The 26203-nt window shown below is 38.1% G+C and overlaps 4 protein-coding genes across 10 annotated transcripts; 1 reads left to right on the plus strand and 3 right to left on the minus strand.

Annotated features, from left to right (window-relative positions):
* The first annotated feature begins 830 nt into the window (after window positions 1-830).
* On the plus strand, window positions 831-2324 carry LOC135650052 (bZIP transcription factor 11-like). The gene has a single exon (XM_065169141.1). The coding sequence runs from the start codon at window positions 1647-1649 to the stop codon at window positions 2115-2117; it is 471 nt and encodes a 156-aa protein (XP_065025213.1). The 5' UTR covers window positions 831-1646; the 3' UTR covers window positions 2118-2324.
* A 1466-nt stretch (window positions 2325-3790) lies between these two features.
* LOC135649075 (receptor-like protein EIX2) lies at window positions 3791-5753 on the minus strand. Its single transcript, XM_065167177.1, has 3 exons — window positions 5079-5753; window positions 4129-4253; window positions 3791-4019 (listed from the first exon to the last, which is right to left on the minus strand). The coding sequence occupies exons 1-3, from the start codon at window positions 5751-5753 to the stop codon at window positions 3791-3793; spliced, it is 1029 nt and encodes a 342-aa protein (XP_065023249.1).
* Window positions 5754-6602: 849 nt separating this feature from the next.
* Window positions 6603-8657, minus strand: LOC108951183 (LRR receptor-like serine/threonine-protein kinase RGI5). The gene has a single exon (XM_065167178.1). The coding sequence runs from the start codon at window positions 8655-8657 to the stop codon at window positions 6603-6605; it is 2055 nt and encodes a 684-aa protein (XP_065023250.1).
* A 10335-nt stretch (window positions 8658-18992) lies between these two features.
* On the minus strand, window positions 18993-25450 carry LOC135649412 (receptor-like protein EIX2). 7 transcript variants are annotated; one of them, XM_065167727.1, is made up of 4 exons: window positions 20730-25450; window positions 20459-20617; window positions 19977-20347; window positions 18993-19537 (listed from the first exon to the last, which is right to left on the minus strand). In XM_065167727.1, exon 1 carries the CDS (start codon window positions 25350-25352, stop codon window positions 21909-21911), a length of 3444 nt encoding a protein of 1147 aa, XP_065023799.1. In that variant the 5' UTR covers window positions 25353-25450; the 3' UTR covers window positions 18993-19537; window positions 19977-20347; window positions 20459-20617; window positions 20730-21908. The 7 variants fall into 7 exon arrangements, with proteins under 7 accessions (XP_065023799.1, XP_065023798.1, XP_065023800.1 ...); XM_065167726.1 differs by having other exon boundaries at window positions 20421-20617; XM_065167728.1 differs by lacking the exon at window positions 20459-20617 and having other exon boundaries at window positions 19977-20109.
* Window positions 25451-26203: the final 753 nt, after the last annotated feature.

Here is a 26203-nt window from a genome sequence, read left to right on the forward strand (position 1 = left end):
TTTCTTTTATTTATTTTAGACTTGAGATTGATTGGAAAACAGTAACACTGAACCAAATCAATCTTGAATCCAAGAAATGTTTGTTAGTCATTTGACATCACTGAAGAAGCAGATAGGTAGATTTAGACAAAGTTCACTCTGAAGTCTCTTTTGACTCTGTGAAATCAAATCCCTGTCTTGTTTTCCACACCATCATTTTCTCCCAGAAGTTACAGGATGAAGAACAAGAGAACTAAATGATGACCACACATCATACATGGACCAAAAAGTGCCACAGGCACATGATCTTAATTACTGCATCTTTGCTGTTTCTGCTCCTTGAAGTTGATAGATGTATACCATGGTTTCTTTTCTTGGAAGATTAACCTATCAGTCTCATATTATCCTGCTACCGAGGTCTATGTTGTGGAGTTCACTGCCACTTCTTGAAGCCAAATATTACAGTATCGAAGATCTCTTTGCCTCAGAATCACAGTAATCTCCAAAAGGTAGTGTCCAAACTTTGTTAAAGCTGTTCACTAGTTGCCAAATCAGGCTTCTGAAACCTATTAAAAGATGCGTTCATATGGAGTAACAGCACACCTTGGCGGATCTTTGAACTTTTTCTTGGTAAATTTCTGGAAGAATGGAAAAGGGAGGATGAGAGGATGAGTCCCATTTGACTAGTGCAGCTCACCTTGGCAGCTGCAAATGCAATTCGACAATCGTTTGAAATCCGACATCTCTCTCTCTCTCTCTCTCACACACAAACACACACACACACACACACACACACAAATGAATCTTCTTGGTGCTCTCTTCGCTTTGCTCTATAAATTGCACCCCTCCCGTGAATGCCAATTCCCTTTCCCCCTCTCCTCTTCTTGCTTGCTTAGCTTTCCGCAGATTCTGCTGCTTTGTTCTTCTCTACTCTGCTTTCTCCCTGCTTTCCCCTGCCTTCAGTGGCCCGTTTTTGAGTTTTGGGTTCTCGATCTAGAAATCGAAACCCGGCAGCTGAAGACTGTGTTCTTGCTGCTGTCACTCGTGTCCTTGTGGAAAAGGTCCCTCCTTTGCCTCCACTTTGGTTGACCTCCCTTTTCTTGGGATCCTCTCTTCTGGTACCTGCGGGAGAAACTCTGCCAAAATTTCCTCTAAAGATTCTGCTCTTGGGGTCCAAAACCTCGCCAAAATCTGGCCTTTACTTCATCTTTGGTATAAAAATTCGATCTTGCTACTGAAATCTCGCCGGGGTATTCTTCTGTTCTTCCGGTTCCAAGATCTGATCTTTTCGTTCTAAAACCTCCCCTGTTTTCTTCACATGCAGTGTCTGTTCCTCTTGATGTTTCTAATTGATGTCGCCTATCCTAAGTGAGATCCTTCTCTGTGGGTTTATGATAAATTCCAGTCTCAGGCGGAGGACCCATCTCGTTCAATCCTTCTCCGTCGTCTTCCTTCACTGGTTTTATGTGTTTTCATGAGCTTGTTCTGAGATCTGAGCACTTGGACTCTGTCCATCTTTTCACATATACAGTCTCCTACTTTTCTTATTAGTGTCAATTCTGCTATATACTTTTACTATTTATCTATATCTCCACCCAAAATCTGGCATTAAAATCTAAAAGACTGCTAAAAAAGATTTAATCTTTCACCGTAAAAAGAAAGTTTCCATGGCTTCTCCCGGTGGCACTTCTTCAGGGTCCAGCCTGCTGCAGAACTCAGCCTCCGAGGAGGATCTGCAGGCAGTGATGGACCAGAAGAAGCAAAAGAGAATGAAATCGAACCGCGAGTCCGCGAGGCGGTCAAGGATGCGCAAACAGAAGCGTTTGGATGATCTCGCGGCACAGATATGCCAGCTGAGGAAGGAGAACAGCCAGATCTTGACATCCTCGAGTCTCACCACACAGCACTTTTTTGCCGTGGAGACTGAGAACTCTGTCCTGAGGACTCAGATGATGGAGCTCAGAAGCAGGCTGCAGTCTCTCAATGAGATCCTCCACTGCTTGAACGGAAGCAACACCATCAGCAATGGCCTCTTCTGTGATAGCAATCAGATCAATAACAGCTCCATCACTCCATGGAACCTCATGTGCATGAATCAGCAGCCCATCATGGCCTTCTCAAACATATTTCAGTACTGACAGATCATAATCCACTAATGATCTGCCAATGAATTGGTGTATATTAGCTTTTAGAACTTGTTGGACACGAAGGCAAAGAGTTGGGAGTGTCTTGAGACCTTCGGTCACAGGTTCTGGTTTGTATATGGTATATTACCTGCATATGCATCCAGAACTACTGTTGTAATATACTTATTATAATAGATCAAAAGCCTATGTTCTTGACAAGTGCTCTCTCTCTGCACACACATTATTTGGATGATCAAGAATTATATTATAATATCTGGTTTGATTAATCAAACTAAGGCAACTTGTCAATGTTTTGTTTGGGGGATTGAAGAGATGTGACAACTGAACAGCGACATGTACATGTAGGGCTATAGGAAAATAATTTGAATGGTTAGGTGGTTTGAACCATAACATATAGTACAAAGAGAGAATAGACATCTTAATCATTGAACTCCAAGAAAGTTACATTGCATTCCCACCATGCATATATTACTAGCTTAAATCATTGTAGCTGATGTCTGCCTTTTCCCTTTTTCTCTTTGGATTTTGCTGGCTGGCCATTCTGATAATTGCCCAATGAGAAAAGAAATTGAACGTGGTGAGGTGGTGTGGTTTCTTTTAAGTTGTTCATGTTGCAGACAAGTTTCTCAGCTGGAATCTGCTGAAGTAAGCCATTATGTCAGCAGACTGCAACACCTCAATGGAATCCAGTAGTGTATTCACACTTCTGCTTAGATGGAGGCTGGAGAACTAAATGCTTCTGCTGGACTACATTCAATTTCTTGATGTTTGTGAGCTCTAATCTTTGACACTGATGTGTTGAACAATTTATGACAACTTCTTGTTCCTCAATCTCTGGACAACATTGATTGTTTCTGGATAAGAAACAAATAATTGATGCTGCAAATTAAGTTTCACTGCCTTCAGAAACAGTAGCAATAGGAAGGGTGGCAGCCTGGACAAATTCAACTGGTAACATATCAATTTGATTTCCATTGAGAAGTAGAAAATCCAAATGGCAGATGGATTCAAGATATGAGACTGGCAGGTAGATGATTTCTTTCTTAATCTACGGAATTAGCTAATTACCCTCATAATCTATAATCATTAAGCACAGAAATGACAGTAGGAACATAAACAAGGAAGGCATTGATTTTGTGCTAAGAATATATTTATCAGTGGTTGAGTTTAGGTGTTGCTTCAAATATGATATAATATTAATAGACCGACCATATAAAAGTGCTTTGAATGATGAAATCACCTGTCATGATCTCTATATTAAGATCTAAATGCATGTTCAGAAATACTTGCAGAATTCTTTATTTCAGGTTGATGGCAATGGGAAGGACAGCCATTTATGAATGTAGTTTTAGGCAAAGCTATAGAAGTTATACCTTTATCATGATCACTGTGGCTGAGAGAATCAATCCATCATAAACTTCCTCCAGAGAGCAGCATCACTTGTTGGTAATTGATCTCCAATTTCCATAGCTTCGAAATGACAATAGATGGACAAGCCCCAATATGCTAAACAAATACATGAAACATATATAGAACAGCATAGTCAGTTGGAGTTGTTTTTGCTGATAGCATTACATCATAATACATATGGGCGACTTAGTGGAAAGGACCGTATGATCTCAAGCTGTAATAGTAAACATGCCACCCAAGTTTCCTGCAACAGTTCATGTGGTTCTTCTCGACTTGGACTTCAGCCTTGCAAACCTTACTGCCAACTGCACGAAGACCCAATCACATATATGACAGAAACTCATGTCAATAAATGAAGCATTAAAAAGGGGAAGCCAATTTGAAGGAGCTGTAAAGATATGTCCAAAATTTCCAAGTTGAAGGAGCTGGGAAAAGTTTGCTTCAGTGATGTCGCCTTCTAGTGAGTTTGAGGAGAGGTCCAACCTGTACATTCCAGAAAAATGACCCAAATTAGATGGAATAATGCCATTAAATTTGTTGCCCTCAATACTTAAGTATGACAAGGCTGCTCCTCCACTACAACTCGACAAACCTAAAGACCTCGGCATCTGCCCTGATAAGTGGTTGATCTGATATATCCAAGAACTGCAAGAGGTCGAGTTTGCCAATTGTTTCTGGTAGTTGCCCGGTAACAGAGTTACGAGACAGACGTAAAACCTGCAGACTTTGAAGATTGCCAATGTGTGCAAGGCTGCTAGCTTTAGTGAGCCATCTTAGAACACTTGCATTACTTGAGTTCTAATAACCAGAGATATCGAGCATGACAATGGATGTCAACAGAAGACTACTAAAAGCTACAAAACTTGGCAACAGAAGCTGCCATATAAAATAACACAAAGAAAAGCAAGTGTCGACATCCAATTAACGAGGCAATGTATCGAAAGGAAAGCGATAACAGAACGACGGTAGATAAAAAGTATTTGAAGAGATTAGAAGGAATGCATTACTTGATACTTCTTCCTTCTTTATTCTGACAGCATTGCATGATGATTACATACAGCATTTCTTGAAAGCAGCTTGCGACCTCAAGATGTAACAATAAGCTCTTCGGCATACTTCTTTCTGCGTTATTATAATGTCATAAAGACAACGGTAGGGATGACTGACTTGAACATATTGATTAGAACGACGGATGATGAAGTTTTTGAACTGATTAGAACAAATACATACATACTAATGAAGCAAAAGGCCATCAACAGCGACACCCTTTCCTTCATTATTCTGACAACATTATACGATAACATACGAGCTGGAATTACTAACTGGAAAAGCAACTTGAGACCTCCTTAAGATGTAACAGCAAACTCTTCAGTTCTTGCCACCGATGGATCAAGTGACACTTTGCTGTTTGGACTTTAACCTTGCACATCCGACTGCCAAATGCACGTAGCACCAATCGTAAGCCTTGTCGAAAAATCGAAAGAACGCAATCCTTATGCTCTGTTTCATGATCATTGTTCCAACAAAACTCCAAAAACCAACCACAAAACCCATGACGATGCTGGTAATTTCCCACACTGTTTCAAGCCTGTCACCGTTTTTCTGTTCATGTTCATGAGCTGGACTTTGATGAGCTGCATCACCAGGGCACTCTGGCAGTGGCGTACCACAAAGGTATTCATTACCATCATAGATCGACGGGTCGCCAAGAAAGGTCGACATTTGACCACCGGCTGTTGGAATTCTTCCCGACAAGTTATTGTGAGAGAGATTCAAGTGGCTTAGGAAGGTGAGAGATGATAAGCTGGAAGGAATTTCTCCTGTGAGATTATTCATTGATAAGTCCAGTGATTCCAGTTGTTCCATGAAACCAATCTTTCCTGGAATGGTTCCTCCCAAATGATTCTTGGATAAGTTCAAGAAATGCAATCCATGAAGTTTCGTAAGCTCTCTTGGGATCTCGCCGGAAAGATTATTGTTTGATAGGTCTATGATTGTTACAAGTGAGAGAATTGTGGTGTATTGGATGTCATATCCTTTGGCTGTTATTACTATGCTCTCGCCATAGGAACCGCTACCATTAAAAAGATCAAGCAACGATGTAGTATCATGTTGTATCTCAACCATAGCACTAAAATTTCCTAGAGATGAAGGAATGCTACCAGAAAGATTATTGGAAGAAAGATCCAAAACCTGGAGAGAAGTGAGATTTGCCATGTGCACTGGAATGGTACCATAAAATAGGTTTGACTTCAAACTAAGAACTCTCAAGGATAAAAGGTTTTCTCCCACCCACGTTGGTATTTCATCATATAAATTATTTTCACCGAGATCAAGGGTGACCAATTGTTCACAATGTTTCAAGAAGGAAGGAAATTTTCCTGATAGGTTGTTGTGGTTCAAATGCAGAGATTGTAGAGAAACTGGGAATGATTTATGGCATGTTGGTATTTTTCCTGATAAATTATTGTTTGATATGTCGAGGACTTCGAGAAAACTATGATTGCAGAAAAAGGAAGGAAAACTGCCATTGATATTGTTATGAGATAAAGATAAAATTCTAAGGTACGAGGCATTTGCAAAACTCAACGGAATGGGTCCAATAAATGAGTTACTGGAGAGATCGATCATTTGATATGGAGCAGAGGGTAGTGGGCCATTCAAGTTATTAGAACTCAAGTTAAGATTCCACAAACCTTTTGAGAAATCTGAAAACCAAGTTGGAAGGTGGCCTAAGAGTCCAACTCCAGATAAATAAAGATCTATCAAATTTGTTTGTGTCTGAATCCAAGAAATTTAGTTCCCATATGACATGAGCTCATAATAATACTTTGGGCATTAAAAGGTGGAAGCCAATCTTTAGGTAGGATCACATTCAAGGAGTTGTAAGATATGTCCAAATAGGCTAAATTGGTGAGTTTGGAAAAGTGTGCTTCGGTGATGTTACCTTCCAGCAAATTTGAGGAGATGTCCAATTCAAATAATGCAGATAATTGACCAATACTTGAGGGGACAATCCCACTCAAATTATTAGCCCTAATAAATATACCTAAACTGGCTCCCTGGTTACAACTTGGTAAAGCATCGATCAAATATGTTAGCTCTCCACCAATAGGGGTTAAAGGACAAATCTATAAAACTCAAATTGCATAGTTTATTTAGAGTCCCAAATACTAACTTTGTCAAGTGATTATACGATACATCCAAGCTTTGTAAGTTGTAGAGTCTGTTGAAGGTCTCTGGTATCTGTCCATTAAAAAAATTATCAAATAAATCTAGCCATTGTATATTTTGGAGATTCCCAATAGTTTCTGGTATTTGTCCTGAAATCTCATTGCTCCCCAATATCAATCTCTGTAAGTTGATGAGATCAGCAAAAGCCGTTGGTATGCCTCCAGTAATATTATTGTACGAGAGATCCAAGCATTTCAAATTGGTGAGATTCCCAATAATTTTTGGTATTTGTCCTGAAATCTTATTTTTCGATAATATCAAGCTCTCTAAGTTGATAAGATCACCAATAGTCGTTGGTATAGCTCCAATAATATTATTATACGAGAGATCCAAGTATTCCAAATTGGTGAGATTTCCAATAATTTTTGGTATTTGTCTTGAAATATTATTTCCTTGTAATATCAAACTTTTCAACTTGAAGAGATCAGAAAAAGCCATTAGTATATCTCCGGTAATATTGTTATACGAGAGATCCAAGTATTCCAAATTGGTGAGATTTCCAATAATTTTTGGTATTTGTATTGAAATATTATTTCCTTGTAATATCAAACGTTTCAACTTGAAAAGATCAGAAAAAGCCATTAGTATATCTCCGGTAATATTGTTATACGAGAGATTCAAGTATTCCAAATTGGTGAGATTTTTTACATTTTGTGGAATTTCTCCGGTAATGTGATTGAATCTCAAACTTAAATATTGTAAGCTGCTAGGAGCATTTTTCACCATTTCTCGAATATCTCCATTGAAGTTGTTATAATCTAATGCAAGGTACTCCAAGGAGCCAAGGCTCCTCAAGATTTGTCCAATATCTCCGCTTAATGAATTCCAACTTAAATCCAAATGCTTCAACCTGCTGCTCACATTCATTATCATTCCAAAAATTTCTCCTTCGAGACGATCGTCTAGCAAATATAATTCTTTCAAATTACTCAGAGCTCCCAGAGTGACTTGTAGTGACTCAATATCGATACCACTACAGTCAGAAAGATCAAGATATACGAGGGTACTAGCATGAGAGAGCCATCTTAGAATTGTTGTGTTCAAGTTGGAATAACCAGAGAGATCCAGCTTTACGATTGAAGTCAAATTAAATGGGGGCGGAGGAGCTGGAATATACGGGAGGCTTGCCCAACAACTCAAGCGCAATACTTCAAGACTGGGAATTGAATTAACTTGGTGAAGCCAATTAGTTGCTTTAGAGAGGTTGACAGAACTCATATCAACATATTTTAGAGAAGGAATTCGGGAGAGCCAATCAAGGTCATCAGCTCGTAGATCATTAACTCCACATCCTCCAAGATCAAGGTAGTGTAGGTTGGAGAGGTTCCCCAGTTGAGGAGGTATTAGTCCATCAAACATACCATTGGATAGGTTAAGATATTCCAAATGCACAAGTGAAGCAATCATGTGGGGAATGTGGGAGCCAAAGAAATTATTCATGCTCAAATCCAGATATTTCAAATGCTTCAGATCACGCAAAGCGGGATTTACCTTGCTCGCACCCATCTCTTTCAGCATGAAGTAAATGTCATCATCGTCATCCCAATCATCTGTGTAGGAATGGCGAGTGTCAGGATAGTGGAGGTCGAGTTTGATGACATGGCTGGTGGTGTTGTCGCAGGCCACTCCTCTCCAACGACAGCAATCTTCACCGATCCAAGTAGAGAATATTTCGCCAGAGTCATACATGTCGGATCTGATGTCTAGGAGAGCTCTCCTCTCGCTCTCTATGCAGCTTCCCCCCTTCGCCCCGAGATGGCCATCATGATCCCCCCCGCCATGGCCGAGACAACAGGAGATGACTCCAAAGCTCATAATTACGGCCGTGAGCATAGTGACATGCTTTGAGCAAATAGATTTGCCCTTGCAGCCACCGGTAGCAGCCATTGAGTAAGCTTTCAGAGATGATGGAGTTTAAGGTGTGAGGTTGGAAGGTGGCTCCATACATACATTTATAGAATAACACTGAACGTTCCTCGAGGGCTGATCAATCTCAAAGACCGGTGTTGTTGACATACCCGTTCCCGCACTCCAACATCTATTGACGTGATAAATGGTTTGGAATGGGCTGGCGAATCTTCCTCGATGTTTCTTGCAATCCTTATTCGAGACTCATAGCGAAGGATGTGACATACGAAATAAAAGTTTACTTCATAAGATAATTAATTACAAGTGGTGTTAAATATAGAGGCCGTACTTAAATTACAGTTGAACAACGATGTGATCATTACTAATCAGTAATTGGACCGACGAGTTAATCTGATAGAATGAATAATTAATATAAATATCTAAAATTATACATATATATATATGTTTTAAATATGAATAATTATTATCTGAGAATATTACAAGAAAGCAACTGAGTCCAAGTCATCAGGTCATTTAAATTAAATCTTTTGTTGTTAACATTCTACAAAGGTGGAAATGGGTTGTGGAATGACCACAGCTAAGCACAGTATTTTATAGTTTTTTTATACTATAAATTTTGTTTAATTTGGATATATCTCAAAAATAATTATTGTGGGTATAAGGTCATTGCACTCTGAAGCATTTGTGATGTGATTATGATACAAGTCAAAGTCAAACAAATATCAATCTTTTATCTCTTGGATAGTAATGATGACCTGTTCTAATAAGGTGATAAATGGATTGATATTTTAGATTCTTTTCCTAACGTGGCAAAGTGGACAGGAATTGTCTGTCAATGTATCATATATGTGGGTTTTCCTATTTGTGATTTCAGGTTCAATTTTTTTTTTAAATAGATTACTTTCGTTGAATTAGAAAAAACATGTTTGATTATTTGTACATATAAAAAAGTATTTTTTTAAAAAAAATTAAAAAAAAATCTCTTCTCAAATATTCAATTTTTAGAGTGATTTTTGGATCAATTAAAGAAAGAAGAGTGATTGAGGTATGAGAAAAAGAATCAACGGATGATTTCAACATTGAAGTTTAGGAGGATCCAAACTTCCATCCATCAAAGATAAAATAAAAATAAATTCCATCCTCAACCAATTGTTTTCTGATTAGTTGACCAGTCAGTATGGGTCACTTTTGCTCAATTATATCATTTTAAGTATTCCAATGTACACTATAAGAGTTATGACTAAAGGTGACAATCAATATTGGAATAACATATATCTGGTCATGTCAATAGGTTTTCATACCCCACTTGACATGTCGCATTGAGAAGTCTAATGACGAAATTAATTTCATCTTTTGATGGAATGAGAGAGGTCACTGTTTACTTGTTTAGCATGAGCATCTTCCTCTCTCTTTTTTTCTTTTTTTTATCTTCATTAATGCATAACTACTAAGAATATTCATTTATATTTTTATTGAATAAATATAAATAATATTTTGATAGAACGCTTCCATTTATCGACTTCTCTATTGAATAAACTTTTTACATGTCATGTGACGTAGTCAATCTTAAAGAAATGCTTAATATATAAGGGAGTTGGGTGAGGACAGATAATAAATAAGAAAATAAAATAGAGAGAGAAAATAAGAAAAATATAATTTATAAAAATATAAATTTAAGGAGGAGGACTTTGAAATAATCTTTTGACTTACTTTGTTGAAATATATGAGTCTTTATTGTGAATAGTTTATTTATTCCAAAGTAGATGATAGCTTTAGACTTATTCCAAATCTTTCGATTTAAGAAAAAATTGTATTCTTAATCACTCATACATTTTGTAAAAAATAAGACTCTTATCATGATCCCATTATAAATCTTGGTTTTTTTACATAGGTCATAGAAACACAAAAAAAAGTAACTAATAAAGATGAAAATTAAATCACCTCAAAAAATGATTCAATATGTTTCATTTGGTCATCTTTTGATAAAATAAACTTCTAAAATTGTATTATAAAATAATCTTTCTTCTTTATATATCATGTTCTTCCTTTCTTATAAGATGATAATTCATACTATTTTTTCTTTTATCTATTTATTTTTCTTATTTATTAACAATCTTGAAAATAAAATCATGAATATGTAGGATATTGTCATATGACAATTGGAATATATCAATTGAACTCACTATCAATCCAAATGATTTGTGTCGATCTTTTTTTCTTTTTACATTTGTGAAATGTGACTTGTGGAATCCAAATGCACTAATAAATTATGGATTGAGATATAATATGAGTATCAATTATAAATGTAGAGGTAAGCTATATATATATATATATATATATATATATATATATATATAAGAAGTATTTTTTTAGAAAATAGAAATGAAATAAAAAAAATCTCTCAAATATTCAATTTTTAGATGACTTTTGAGTGATTTTTGAATCAATTAAAGAAAGTAATGATTGAGATATGAGAAAAGGAATCAACAGCTGATTTCAATATTAAAGTTGAGGAGGACCCAAACTTCAATCCATTATTTCCTAATTAGTTGACTAGTTAGGGGTCACTTTTGCTCGATTATACCACTGAAAGTGATCCAATGTACGCACTAAGAGGCATGACCATAAGTGGCACAATGAATATTAGGATAACATTCATTACGGCATGGCAATAGGGTCTTCATACCTGACATGCCATGTTTAGAAGTCTCGTGACGTGTTGAGCGGTTTGATGGGGGATGGAACTAGGGAGTCTAAAGTCTAAAAAACTGAAACTACCGTTTTCAGATTGTTGAGCATCGGGCAACCGAGGATGATGTTGTAGACCGAGGGTAAGTCGATTATCATAAAGATAGTCATTGTCGTCTTCGCAATGGGTTCTTCCCTGATGGTAACGGGGAGGACGGTAGTCCCGAGCGGGGAGATGGAATCTCCAGTGAATCCGATGAACACCAAAGTCATGGCAGTGAGGTCCTCATTAGTGAGGCTGAGTTTCTTGAAGGCGTCGAGGTATAGGACATTGGCAGAGCTCGCAGTGTCGACTATTACTCTTTTGACCCAAGCATTGGCGATCCGAATGGAGATCACCAGAGCGTCGTCGTGGTGGGATCCTCGACCTCCTCGGTTCCGAAAGTGATTTCGGGCTCGAACTTGGGTCGAAGGTGTTTTTCCATTGTGCTACAGGCGTAGGCCTTCCTTGCCATCGAACTGCTACCGTCGACAACCGGTCCATCGGTAATGACGTCGATCTGCCTCTCAATAGGACCCCTGGGACACGGAGTGGCTTCTGGTTCCTTGAGGTAGTGCCCGAGGTGACCTCTTTAGATCAGTTCCTCGGATTTGATTTTGGAGGTCGTGGCAATCTTCCGTGTCATGGCTGTAGTCCCGATGGAACCTGCAATATTTAGATCGGTCCTTGTAAGTAGCCTTCAGAGGATAGGGTTGTCGCAAGAGACCTTTCTCCCTAATCTGGAGAAAGATCTCGGTACGAGACGTGTTCAGAGGCAAAGGCGGGGTCCTCGGGAGTGGTGGCTTAGGTTGGTTGGGCCGCCTACGAGGCTATGCTGATGGTGCCAAAGCTGCGCCTTGGGCCTGCTCTATCCTCAGCCTCTTATTATCCTCGCTCCTCCTTACCATTAGGGCTTCAGTGGTGATGTACTTGTTGGCACGCTGTAGCATCTCGGGGATGGTCGCGAGTGGCTTCTCAATTAGCGACGGTGGCATTTCGGGGATGTTCGCTCTCTTGAATAGGAAGAACTGGGCGCCATTGCTGGGGATGCTGGATTCGTCTAGAGGAAGACACCTCTCGGTCAGTAATGGTTGTGCCTTGAGAGGGGGTGGCTGCTCTCCTACACAAAAGGCCCTCGTTGGGTGGTTACCGACTTTGACCCCTCAACGAGTAAATTAATACTTGGTTCTCAATGTGTGGTCCTCTCTTTGGCCAGATACTGGCCTGGGGTTTTATACTACTGTATGAGGATCAGTCGTACGCGGGTTTGGTGTGGCGACCGATCTCCAAGGGGGAAGATGGTACTTTTGTGCAGCCGTCGTCCTGAAACGCATGGAACAGCGCTAGGTGGCGTTGTCCCGAGCTTTTCGGGGTGGGACGTACCGAGGAACGCCTTGGTACAGATTCTAGCTCGATGCATGGGAGGGCTCCTCTTGCTGACTTGGCGACGGCGTGGTGTACCGTTGATTATGACGTAGCCAAAATCCAAAATATACTTATCAGATGGAAAAAGGACCGTATGATCTCAAGCTGCAATAGTAAATGTGCCACCCAAGTTTCCTGCGACAGTTCATGTGGTTCCTCTCGATTTGGACTTCAGCCTTGCAAACCTTACTGCCAACTGCACCAAGACCCAATCACTAGTATGGAAGAGAGCAGCCCTTAGAGACTGTTTCATGATCATTATGCCAAATCTGTTAGTATAAAATCTGTAATCATGCTATCAGTAATGCGGAAAAACTTTTATGTCAAGATTGAAATCAAATAAATTAGATCTGACAATATTACGATGCGTACCTTTCTTGTTGTTCAGAAGAATAAACCTTATCTCTTTGGATCTGAAATATCAATCTGCAAGGAGAACTAGATCCTTCTCCTCTTTTCCTATCTTTTCATAGGATCACCTAGATTAATGGATTAGGAGATTAGGGGAGAGAGAGATCGAGAGAAAAACTTTAATCTCTCAATTGTTGAGATGCTATTCAGATGCACACGTATGCCCTTAGTCCCTAGAGGTCCTATCTATTTATAGGCGAGAGCAGAGAATCTAAGATAAGTTATTAGGAGAGTTTCTCCCATCAAGGTTATCTCCTAAGGAATCCTACTTTAATATAGACTTCTTTTTTATTGACCAATAACCATAATCAGAATCCAATCATATCTATAATATATCTTACCTAATTAAATAGGACCACATAATCTAACAAAAACAACTCTAAATCCCCACCACCAATCGCATGACGATGCTTGTAATATCTAATACACCTTCAAGCTCGCCATCACTGTCTTCTTCTTCTTCTTCAATTGCTGCAGAGGTAGGCTTCGATAAGCAAAATCTCCGGGGCACACAGGTAGTGGCGTACCACAAAGGTCTTTGTTGCCAACATAGATTGAGGGGTCATTTAACGTGGACAATTGATTGCTTGTTGGAATGCTTCCTGACAAGTTGTTGTAAGATGAGACACGAATGGCTCAGGAAGGTGAGAGTAGGAAAGCTAGAAGAAATATTTCCTGTCAAATGATTGTCGGACGAGTTAAGATATTGTATACCTGTAGACATATCCGAGAACCAAGCTGGAACTTTGCCCGCCAGTCCAACTCCAGATAGTTGAAAGCTTCTCAAATAAGTTTGTGTTCGAATCCATGTAGGAAATTTAGTGATTATTTGGTGTGAGACTCTTCATTGACAAGTCGAGTATAAAAGCTACATGGAATATTTGGTATGAGACTCTTCATTGACAAGTCGAGTGATTCCAGCAGTGTCATGGAACTGATCTTATCTGGAATCCTTCCTGTCAAATGATTGTCAGACAAGTTAAGATATTATATCACTGTAGACATATCCGAGAACCAAGCTGGAACTTTGATCACCTCTGCCACGGCCGAGACAACAAGAGATGACTCCAAAACTCATAATTATGGTGATAAGCATGGTGACATGCTTTGAGCAAATAGATTCACCGTTGCAGCCACCGCCAACAGTCATTAAGAAAGCTTTCAGAAATCAAGAAGTTTAAGGTGTGAGGATGGAATGATCAATCTCAAGGACCGATGTTGCTGACATGAGGTGATAAATGGTTTGGAATGGGCTGGCGAATCTTCCTAGATGATTCTTGCAACCTTAATTCTGAGACTATTTAGTGAAGAATGTGATATAAGAAATAAAATTTTTCTTTATATGATAATTGATAACAAGTGGTGTTATATATAAAGGCAGTGCTTAGATTATAGTTGAACAATGATGTGATCATTACTGGTCGATAATTGGACCAATGAGTTAATATGATAGAATGAATATTTAATGCAAATTTCTAAAATTATATATATATATATATATATATATATATATATATATATATATATATATATGAATATTTATTATCTAAGAAAATTACAAGAGAGCAACTGAGTAGAAGTTATCGAGATCATTTAAGATATTTTGTTGTTAACACTATTAAGCACCGGATTTTATAGATTTCTTTTATACTCTAAAATTGGTTTAATTTGGCTATATCTTTAGAATAATTATTATGGGCATGAGATCTTCGCACACTAAAATTGGCTTAATTTGGATATATCTTACGTTGGATATATCTAACTTTATCTCTTGTATAGGTAGTAATGACATGTTCCAATGAGATGATAAATGGATTCGTTTCTTAGATCCTCCTCGTTGATATTTTGGATTCTCTCTCAATGCTAACTGTGTCAAGTGGACAAGAAATATCACTGTTAATGTTTCATATGGGTAGGATTTCATATTTGTAATTTCATGAGGATCCAAACTTCCATCCTTTAAAACAAAATAAAATCATCCTCAACTAATTATTTCTTAACTAGTTGAAGTAGAGATCATTTTTTACTCAGTTATATCACTCTAAGTATTCCAATGTACAGTGGTTTGATGGGACATGAAATGGAATGAGCGAGTCTAAAGTCCTAGAAATTGTCCTCGTAATTTCTTGACTCACCCATCAACGGGGGAAAGAGAGAGGTCACTGTTTGCTCGTCGAGCATTCGCACCTTCCTCTCTCTTTCCTTCTTTATATATCATATTCTTCCGTTCTTATAAGAATTGATAATTTTGAAAATAAGATTATAAATATATAAAATGTTGTCATACAGTAATTCGAATATGTCAATTAAATTCATGGTCAATCCAAATGATTTGAGTCGGTCTTTTTATCTTTCCACATCCATGAAATGTGACTTGATTTTCGCCGCATGCAATCAAATGATGCTCGAATGAATCAAGATTGAGATATAAGAAGGAATCAAATGATGCTCGAGTGAATCATGGATTGAGATATAAGGAGAGAATCAATTATAAATTTTAATGTAAGTCGAAGAGGGTCGTAACTTCTCTTCTTTAACGAATGGTCATTTCTTTCTTGACTAGTTAGTAGAAGTCACATTCGTCGAAGCTGCGGCCAGCAGCCATCGAGTAAACTCTCGAGAGGTGTGAGAGATTGGCGGAAGGCTTCCACTCGTATATAATACGTTGGGAAACGGTAGCATGCGAGTCAAAGTCAAGGAGAACTAAATCTTTGGCTCATAAGGTGGTGACTGATTTGGAATGGCGAATGTTCATAGAAAAGTTTCGATCGGCAGCTTAATTTATCTTTGGTGCAGATTCCTTCACTCGTATCATACACGTTCACACGGTTGACGTGCCTAATGTGCACGTAAAGTGTTTGCTTGTGGTTACTTTCGATAGTCGCTTAGTCTTGAGAAATCTCAAGAGGCAGCATTATATGTGTGTGTATGGCCTCTCCACAGTGCGGAAGCATTCTGTCATGGGATTGGTTTGGGTAGAAAGGCAGTCAAAGCCAGAAAAGTCGGATGACATGTTGACGTGATGAATGGTTAAAGCTGGATAGATGGTGGCGTGCAGATCTTCCAAGATACGTCAGACTTTGGTTTCGTTGTTCGGACTTGGCGGGTCAAGTGGGATGCTATAAAATTGGTCCATCATACTCAGATGTCTTCCTCCTTCCTCGTACCGCCTCTCGCATCTCTTTAGCTTGTAAAGGGTCTTAACACTATTTTTCTTTACTAAAAGCCAAACACCTTACGCCATTATGATCGTAGTTGCAATGAATACAAATCTATGAGAAACTAAACATTGGATCAATGGAAGAAGACCAACTCGAGTAACACTCTATACGCATAGCCTTCCCCTTTAGCATATGTGTTGCACTTAATTCTCACGTGTAAAAGGCAAACTACACCGTACAATCATAACCTAAACCACTTGTTCAAGTCCCCAAGGGAGCATTAAGCTTTTCTTTCTTTTCGTATTAGAGAAAGGTAAATGTTAAAGACGGGATTTAATCCCAAGATCTTACTACCGACAGGCAAACTTTTTGTCCGCTAAACCTTTACCAATCAAAGGGAGCATTAAGCTTTTGTCTCTCCTCCACTTAGTTCCCAATGTATTAAGTATTGGAGCAAAAGCAATTTTAGGTTTTTTCCTTAAACAAGCCAGACAAAGCTTATTGAATTGAAAATAAGGATTCAAAGCCATGATTTCTAGCTGGGTTCTTGGATTATAGAAATCAATCAATGCCCTCGTTGAAGGTATTGATTGGTATTAGTGACATGATGGCATCACATGATCCAACTCCGTTAGTATTGTGTTATTCCTATCAACCACAACCACAAATGTAATTTTTGAGCAACAAAGTGGATTGAACATATGGTAATCAAGTTCAATATGATTATATAAGTAGATGAGCGATGGTAATTAGGTATTCATATCTGGATACATATCGTAATATCTCAGTTTAATCTCACATCAAAATTAGTCAAACACTTGAATAGCTTTATGTGTCTAATATATTTAATTTAGACGCAAGTCAAGGTTTTTTGTGCTAGTAACTCAAGAACAATAAGCTAATGGATCAGCTATTCTATTAAGTCAAGTCGGATTTGAGAAATAGTATAGAGCCAACATAGCATTGGATATGATGATGGTATGCCATATAGTACCCTCTCCTTTAAAGATATCAAAAATATTCTTAGACATATTTCTAATAACCAGAGACATTAGAGTTCTAACTTTCTTCCGAATTATAATGTCCAAACACATTAACACTTCAAGGGGTCCAATTTCACCACAAAAATTGGAAGACTATTAAAAACTACAAAAATTATCAATTAAAATTTGATGAGACAAGATTTGTAATCTCTCATATATGAATAAACAGAGAATATATATATATATATATATATATATATATATATATATATATATATATATATATATATATTCTCTGTTTATTCATATATCTACTTATACGCATATCCAATTATTCGCTTTGAGTTATTAGAATGTCATGTCTTTTTATATATAAGAAAAGATGACTTAAGATAAGTAATTATGAGAGTCCCTCTTAGCAAAATTAGATCTAAAGAAATTCTATAATAATTAAAAAAATTATGATAATCATAATTAAAATTTAATTATATCTATAAGATATATTACTTAATTTGACAGAATCATGTAATCTAACAATAATGTCCAAAACACTTTAACCAGATTACTCGTGAAAGACTACTAAAAGCAACAAAAATTATCTAACAGAAACTGCAATATAAAATAACAACACGACGGTAGATAAAGTATTTGAAGAGATTAGAATGAATGCATACAAGATGGTTTTCATGAAGCCAAAGGCCATCAACGACGATACTTCTTCATTCTTTATTCTGACGGCATTGCATGATGATTACATATAGCACTACCTGAAAGCAGCTTGTGACATCAAGATGAAATAAGAAGCTCTTCAACATACTTCTTTCTTCTTTATTATAATGTCATAAAGACAGCGGTAGGGATGACTGACTTGAACATCTTTATTAGAACGACGATAGATGCAAGCTTTTGAACTGATTAGAATAAATACGTACATGATAGTACTCATGAAGTGCTGAAACCTCCTCTGTTTTCTTCACATGCAGTGTCTGTTCCTGTTGATGTTTCTAATTGATGTCGCCGATCCTAAGTGAGATCCTTCTCTGTGGGTTTATGATAAATTCCACTCTCCGGCGGAGGACCCATCTCGTTCAATCCTTCTCCGTCGTCTTCCTTCACTGGTTTTATGTGTTTTCATGAGCTTGTTCTGAGATCTGAGCACTTGGACTCTGTCCATCTTTACATATATACAGTCTCCTCCTTTTCTTATTAGTGCCAATTCTGCTATACACTTTTACTATTTATCTATATCTCCACCCAAAATCTGGCATTAAAATCTAAAAGACTGCTAAAAAAGATTTAATCTTTCACCGTAAAAGAAGAAAGCTTCCATGGCTTCTACTAGTGGCACTTCTTCAGGGTCCAGCCTGCTGCAGAACTCAGCCTCCGAGAAGGATCTACTGTTGTAATATACTTATTATAATAGATCAAAAGCCTATGTTCTTGACAAGTGCTCTCTCTCTCTCTCTCTGCACACACATTATTTGGATGATCAAGAATTACATTAGAATATCTGGTTTGATTTATCAAACTAAGGCAGCTTGTCAATGTTTTGTTTGGGGGATTGAAAAGTTGTGAGATCTGAACAGCAACATGTAGGGCTATAGGAAAAGAATTTGAATGGTTAGGTGGTTTGAACCATAACATATAGTACAAAGAGAGAATAGACATCTTAATCATTGAATTCCAAGAAAGTTACATTGCATTCCCACCATGCATATATTACTTACTAGCTTAATCATTGTAGCTGATGTCTGCCTTTTCCCTTTTTCTCTTTGGATTTTGCTGGCTGGCCACTCTGATAATTGCTCAATGAGAAAAGAAATTGAACATGGTGAGGTGGTGTGGTTTCTTTTGAAGTTGTTGATGTTGCAGACAAGTTTCTCAGCTGAAATCTGCTGAAGTAAGCCATTATGTAAGCAGACTGCACACACCTCAATGGAATTCAGTAGTGTATTCACACTTCTGTTCAGATGGATGCTGGAGAACTAAATGCTTCTGCTGGACTACATTCAATTTCTTGATGTTTGTGCGCTCTAATCTTTGACACTGATGTGTTGAACAATTTATGACAACTTCTTGTTTCTCAATCTCTCGACAAGGTTGATTGTTTCTGGACAAGAAACAAATAATTGATGCTGCAAATTAAGTTTCACTGCCTTCAGAAACAGTAGCAATAGGAAGGGTGGCAGCCTGGACAAATTCAACTGGTAACATATCAATTTGATTTCCAGGGAGAAGTAGAAAATCCAAATGGCAGATGGATTCAAGATATGAGACTGGCAGGTAGATGATTTCTTTCTTAATCTACGGAATTAGCTAATTACCCTCATAATCTATAATCATGAAGCATAGAAATGACAGTAGGAACATAAACAAGGAAGGCATTGATTTTGTGCTAAGAATATATTTATCAGCGGTTGAGTTTAGGTGTTGCTTCAAATATGATAAAATATTAATAGACTGAGCATATAAAAGTGCTTTGAATGATGAAATCACTTGTCATGATCTCTATATTAAGATCTAAATGCATGTTCAGAAATATTTGCAGAATTCTTTTTTTCAGGTTGATGGCAATGGGAAGGACAGCCATTTATGAATGTAGTTTTAGGCAAAGCTATAGAAGTGATACCTTTATCATGATCACTGTGGCTGAGAGAATCAATCCATCATAAACTTCCTTCAGTGAGCAGCATCACTTGTTGGTGATTCATCTCCAATTTCCATAGCTTCAAAATGACCATAGATGGACAAGCCCCAGTATGCTAAACAAATACATGAAACATAAATAGAACAGCATAGACAGTTGGCGTTGTTTTTGCTGATAGCATTACATCATAATACATATGGGCGACTTAGTGGAAAGGACCGTATGATCTCAAGCTGTAATAGTAAACGTGCCACCCAAGTTTCCTGCGACAGTTCATGTGGTTCTTCTCGACTTGGACTTCAGCCTTGCAAACCTTACTGCCATCTGCACGAAGACCCAATCACCAGTCTTGTCTGTCAAACGGAAGAGAGCAACCCTTAGAGACTGTTTGATGATCATTATGCCAAAACAACTCCAAAACCCCACCACGAATCCCATGACGATGCTTGTAATTTCTAATACACCTTCAAGCTCGCCATCACTGTCTTCTTCTCCTTCAATTGCTGCAGGAGGTAGGCTTCGATAAGCAACATCTCCAGGGCACACAGGCAGTGGCGTACCACAAAGGTCTTTGTTGCCAACATAGATTGAGGGGTCATTTAAATTGCTTGTTGCAATGCTTCCTGACAAGTTGTTGTAAGATGAGACTCGAGTGGCTCAGGAAGGTGAGAGTAGAAAAGCTACAAGGAATATTTCCTGTCGAATGATTGTCGGACGAGCTAAGATATTGTATACCTGTAGACATATCCGAGAACCAAGCTGGAACTTTGCCCGCGAGTCCAACTCCAGATAGTTGAAGGCTTCTCAAATTAGTTTGGGGTCGAATCCAAGTAGAAAATTTGGTTCCTATACGACAGAAACTCATGTCAATAAATGAAGCATCAAAAGGGGGAAGCCAATTTGAAGGAGCTGTAAGATATGTCCTAATTTTCCAAGTTGAAGGAGCTGGGAAAAGTGTGCTTCAGTGATGTCGCCTTGTAGTGAGTTGGAGGAGAGGTCCAACCTGTACATTCCAGAAAATTGACCAAAATTATATGGAATAATGCCATTAAATTTGTTGCCCTCAATACGTAAGTATGACAAGGCTGCTCCTCCACTACAACTCGACAAACTTAAAGTCCTCGGCATCTGCCCTGCTAAGTGGTTGATCTGATATATCCAAGAACTGCAAGAGGTCGAGTTTGCCAATTGTTTCTGGTAGTTTCCCGGTAACAGAGTTCCGAGACAGATGTAAAACCTGCAGACTTTGAAGATTGCCAATTTGTGCAAGGTTGCTAGCATTAGTGAGCCATCTTGGAATACTTGCATTACTTGAGTTCTAATAACCAGAGAGATCGAGCATGACAATGGATGTCAACAGAAGACTACTAAAAGCTACAAAAATTGCCAACAGAAGCTGCCATATAAAATAACACAAAGAAAAGCATGTGTCGTCATCCAATTAACGAGGCAATGTTTCGAAAGGAAAGCGATAACAGAACGACGGAAGATAAAAAAGTATTTGAAGAGATTAGAAGGAATGCATTACTTGATACTTCTTCCTTCTTTATTCTGACCGCATTGCATGATGATTACATACAGCATTACTTGAAAGCAGCTTGCGACCTCAAGATGTAACAATAAGCTCTTCAGCATACTTCTTCTGCTTGATTATAATGTCATAAAGACAGAGGTAGGGATGACTGACTTGAACATATTGATTAGAACGACGGATGATGAAGTTTTTGAACTGATTAGAACAAACACATACATACTAATGAAGCAAAAGGCCATCAACTGCGATACCCTTTTCCTTCCTTATTCTGACAACAGTACACCATATCATACGAGCTGGAATTAATAACTGGAAAAGCAACTTGAGACCTCCTTAAGATGTAACAGCAAACTCTTCGGTTCTTGCCACCGATCGATGGATCAAGTCACACTTTGTTGTTTGGACTTTAACCTTGCACATCCGACTGCCAACTGCACGTAGCACCAATCGTAAGCCTTGTCGAAAAATCGAAAGAACGCAAACCTTATGCTCTGTTTCATGATCATTGTTCCAACAAAACTCCAAAAACCAACCACAAAACCCATGACGATGCTGGTAATTTCCCACACTGTTTCAAGCCTGTCACCGTTTTTCTCTTCGTGTTCATGAGGTGGACTTTGATGGTCTGCATCACCAGGGCACTCTGGCAGTGGCGTACCACAAAGGTATTCATTACCATCATAGACCGACGGGTCGCCAAGAAAGGTCGACATTTGACCACCGGCTGTTGGAATTCTTCCTGACAAGTTGTTGTGAGAGAGATTCAAGTGGCTTAGGAAGGTGAGAGATGATAAGCTGGAAGGAATATCTCCGGTGAGATTGTTCATCGATAAGTCAAGTGATTCCAGTTGTTCCATGGAACCAATCTTTTCTGGAATGGTTCCTCTCAAATGATTCTTGGATAAGTTCAAGAAAAGCAATCCATGGAGGCTTGTTAGCTCTCTTGGGATCTCGCCGGAAAGATTATTGTTTGATAGGTCTATGCTTGTTACAAGTGAGAGAATTGTGGTGTATTGGATGTCAAATCCTTTCACCGTTATTACTATGCTCTCAACATAGTAACTACCAGCGTCAAGATGAAGCAATGACGTAGTATCATGTTGCATCTCAACCATAGCCCTACAATTTCCCAGAGATGAAGGTATGCTACCAGAAAGATGGTTGGAAGAAAGATCCAAAACCTGAAGAGAAGTGAGATTTGCTATGTGCACTGGAATGGGACCATAAAATAGGTTTGACTTCAAACTAAGAACTCTCAAGGATAAAAGGTTTTCTCCCACCCATGTTGGTATTTCATCAAACAAATTATTTTCACCGAGATCAAGGGTAACCAATTGTTCACATTGTTTCAAGAAGGAAGGAAATCTTCCAGATAGGTTGTTGTGGTTCAGATGCAAGGACTGTAGAGAAGTTGGGAATGATTTATGACATGTTGGGATTTCTCCAGATAAATTATTGTCTGATAGGTCCAGGATTTTCAGATAATTTAGATTGCAGGATAAGGGAGAAAAACTGCCATTGATATTGTTATGAGATAAAGATAAAATTTGAACGTACGAGGCATTTGCAAAACTTAATGGAATGGGTCCAACAAATGAGTTATTGGAGAGATCAATGATGACATTGGCAACAGAGGGTAGTGGGCCATTCAAGTTATTAGAACTCAAGTTAAGACTCCACAAACTTTTTGAGAAATCTGAAAACCAAGTTGGAAGGTGGCCTAAGAGTCCAACTCCAAATAAAGAAAGATCTTTCAAATTTGTTTGTGTCTGAATCCAAGCAGGAAATTTAGTTCTCATATGACATGAGCTCATAATAATACTGTAGGCATTAAAAGGTGGAAGCCAATCATTGGGTAGGATCACGTTCAAGGAGTTGTAAGATATGTCCAAATTGACTAAATTGATGAGTTTGGAAAAGTGTGCTTCGGTGATGTTGCCTTCCAGCAAATTTGAGGAGATGTCCAATTCATGTAATGCAGATAATTGACCAATACTTGAGGGGACAATCCCACTCAAATTATTAGCCCTAATAAATATATCTAAACTGGCTCCCTGGTTACAATATGGTAAAGCATCGATCAAATCTGTTAGCTCTCCACCAATAGGGTTAAAGGACAAATATATAGAACTCAAATTGCATAGTTTATTTAGAGTCCCAGATACTAACTTTGTCAGGTGATTACGTGATACATCCAACATTTGCAAGTTGTAGAGTTTGTTGAAGGTCTCTGGTATCTGCCCACTAAAAAAATTATCAGATAAATCTAGCCATCGTATATTTTGGAGATTCCCAATAGTTTCTGGTATTTGTCCTGAAATCTTATTTTCCTCCAATATCAATATTTGTAAGTTGATGAGATCAGCAAAAGTTACTGGTATGCCTCCAGTAATATTGTTGTACGAGAGATCCAAGCATTTCAAATTGGTGAGATTCCCAATAATTTCTGGTATTTGTCCTGAAATCTTATTTCCTTGTAATATCAAACTTTTTAAGTTGATAAGATCACAAAAAGCCATTAGTATACCTTCGGTAATAGTGGTGTACGAGAGATCCAAGTATTCCAAATTAGTGAGATTCTTTACTTTTTGTGAAATTTCTCCAGTAATGTGATTGAATGTCAAACTTAAATATTGTAAGCTGCTTGGGGTATTTTTCACCATTTCTAGAATATCTCCATTGAACTTGTTATAATCTAATGCAAGGTACTCCAAGGAGCCAAGGCTCCTCAAGATTTGTCCAATATCTCCGCTTAATGAATTCCAACTTAAATCCAAATGTTTCAACCTGCTGCTCACATTCATTATCATTCCAAAAATTTCTCCTTCGAGACGATTGTCTAGCAAATATAATTCTTTCAAATTACTCAGAGCTCCCAGAGTGACTTGTAGTGACTCAATATCGATACCACTACAGTAAGAAAGATCAAGATATGCAAGGCTGCTAGCATGAGAGAGCCATCTTAGAATTGTTGTGTTCAAGTTGGAATAACCAGAGAGATCCAGCTTTACAATTGAAGTCAAATTAAATGGGGGCGGAGGAGCTGGAATATACGGGAGGCTTGCCCCACAACTCAACTGCAATACTTCAAGACTGGGAATTGAATTAACTTGGTGAAGCCAATTAGTTGCTTTAGAGAGGTTGACAGAACTCATATCAACATATTTTAGAGAAGGAATTCGGGAGAGCCAATCAAGGTCATCAGCTCGTAGATCATTAACTCCACATCCTCCAAGATCAAGGTAGTGTAGGTTGGAGAGGTTCCCCAGTTGAGGAGGTATTAGTCCATCAAACATACCATTGGATAGGTTAAGATATTCCAAATGCACAAGTGAAGCAATCATGTGGGGAATGTGGGAGCCAAAGAAATTATTCATGCTCAAATCCAGATATTTCAAATGCTTCAGATCACGCAAAGCGGGATTTACCTTGCTCGCACCCATCTCTTTCAGCATGAAGTAAATGTCATCATCGTCATCCCAATAGTCTGTGTAGGAATGGCGAGTGTAAGGATAGTGGAGGTCGAGTTTGATGACATGGCTGGTGGTGTTGTCGCAGGCCACTCCTCTCCAACGACAGCAATCTTCACCGATCCAAGTAGAGAATCTTTCGCCAGAGTCATACATGTCGGATCTGATGTCTAGGAGAGCTCTCCTCTCGCTCTCTATGCAGCTTCCCCCCTTCGCCCCGAGATGGCCATCATGATCCCCCCCGCCATGGCCGAGACAACAGGAGATGACTCCAAAGCTCATAATTACGGCCGTGAGCATAGTGACATGCTTTGAGCAAATAGATTTGCCCTTGCAGCCACCGCTAGCAGCCATTGAAGTAAGCTTTCAGAGATGATGAAGTTTGAGGTGTGAAGTTGGAAGGTGGCTCCATACATACATTTATAGAATGACACTGAACGTTCCTCGAGGGCTGATCGATCTCAAAGACCGGTGTTGTTGACATACCCGTTCCCGAACTCCAACATTTATTGACGAGATAAATGGTTTGGAATGGGCAGGCGAATCTTCCTCGATGTTTCTTGCAATCCTTACAGTTGAACAACGATGTGATCATTACTAATCAGTAATTGGACCGACGAGTCAATCTGATAGAATGAATAATTAATATAAATATCTAAAATTATACATATATATATATGTTTTAAATATGAATAATTATTATCTGAGAATATTACAATAAAGCAACAGAGTCCAAGTCATCGAGGTCATTTAAATTAAATCTTTTGTTGTTAACATTCTAAAAAGGTGGAAATGAGTTGTGGAATGACCACAGTTAAGCACAGTATTTTATAGATTTTTTATACTATAAATTTTGTTTAATTTGGATATATCTCAAAAATAATTATTGTGGGTATAAGGTCATTGCACTCTGAAGCATTTGTGATGTGATTATGATACAAGTCAAAGTCAAACAAATATCAATCTTTTATCTCTTGGACGGTAGTGGTGACCTGTTCTAATGAGGTGATAAATGAATTGATTTTTTAGATCGTTTTCCTAACGTGACAAAGTGGACAAGAATTGTCTGTCAATGTTTCATATATGTGGGTTTTCCTATTTGTAATTTCATGTTCAAATTTTTTTTAAATAGACAACTTTCATTGAATTAGAAAAAACATGTTCAATTATTTGTATATATAAACAAGTATTTTTTTTAGAAAATA

This window comes from Musa acuminata, chromosome BXJ3-9 (genome assembly GCF_036884655.1).
Source record: "Musa acuminata AAA Group cultivar baxijiao chromosome BXJ3-9, Cavendish_Baxijiao_AAA, whole genome shotgun sequence".
NCBI classification, from domain to species: Eukaryota; Viridiplantae; Streptophyta; class Magnoliopsida; order Zingiberales; family Musaceae; genus Musa; species Musa acuminata.

What these genes read in the sequence shown, in the direction of transcription:
- LOC135650052 (XM_065169141.1), top strand. Translation starts at nt 1,647, where the DNA reads ATGGCTTCTCCCGGTGGCACTTCTTCAGGGTCCAGCCTGCTGCAGAAC.
- LOC135649075 (XM_065167177.1), bottom strand. Translation starts at nt 5,753, where the DNA reads ATGGCAAATCTCACTTCTCTCCAGGTTTTGGATCTTTCTTCCAATAAT. An exon ending in GCATCGTCATGGGTTTTGTG is followed by an intron (nt 4,254 to 5,078) that starts GTTGGTTTTTGG and finishes CAAAGTCTGCAG; the next exon opens with GTTTTACGTCTGTCTCGTAA. An exon ending in GCAGATGCCGAGGTCTTTAG is followed by an intron (nt 4,020 to 4,128) that starts GTTTGTCGAGTT and finishes TGGAATGTACAG; the next exon opens with GTTGGACCTCTCCTCAAACT.
- LOC108951183 (XM_065167178.1), bottom strand. Translation starts at nt 8,657, where the DNA reads ATGGCTGCTACCGGTGGCTGCAAGGGCAAATCTATTTGCTCAAAGCAT.
- LOC135649412 (XM_065167728.1), bottom strand. Translation starts at nt 25,352, where the DNA reads ATGGCTGCTAGCGGTGGCTGCAAGGGCAAATCTATTTGCTCAAAGCAT.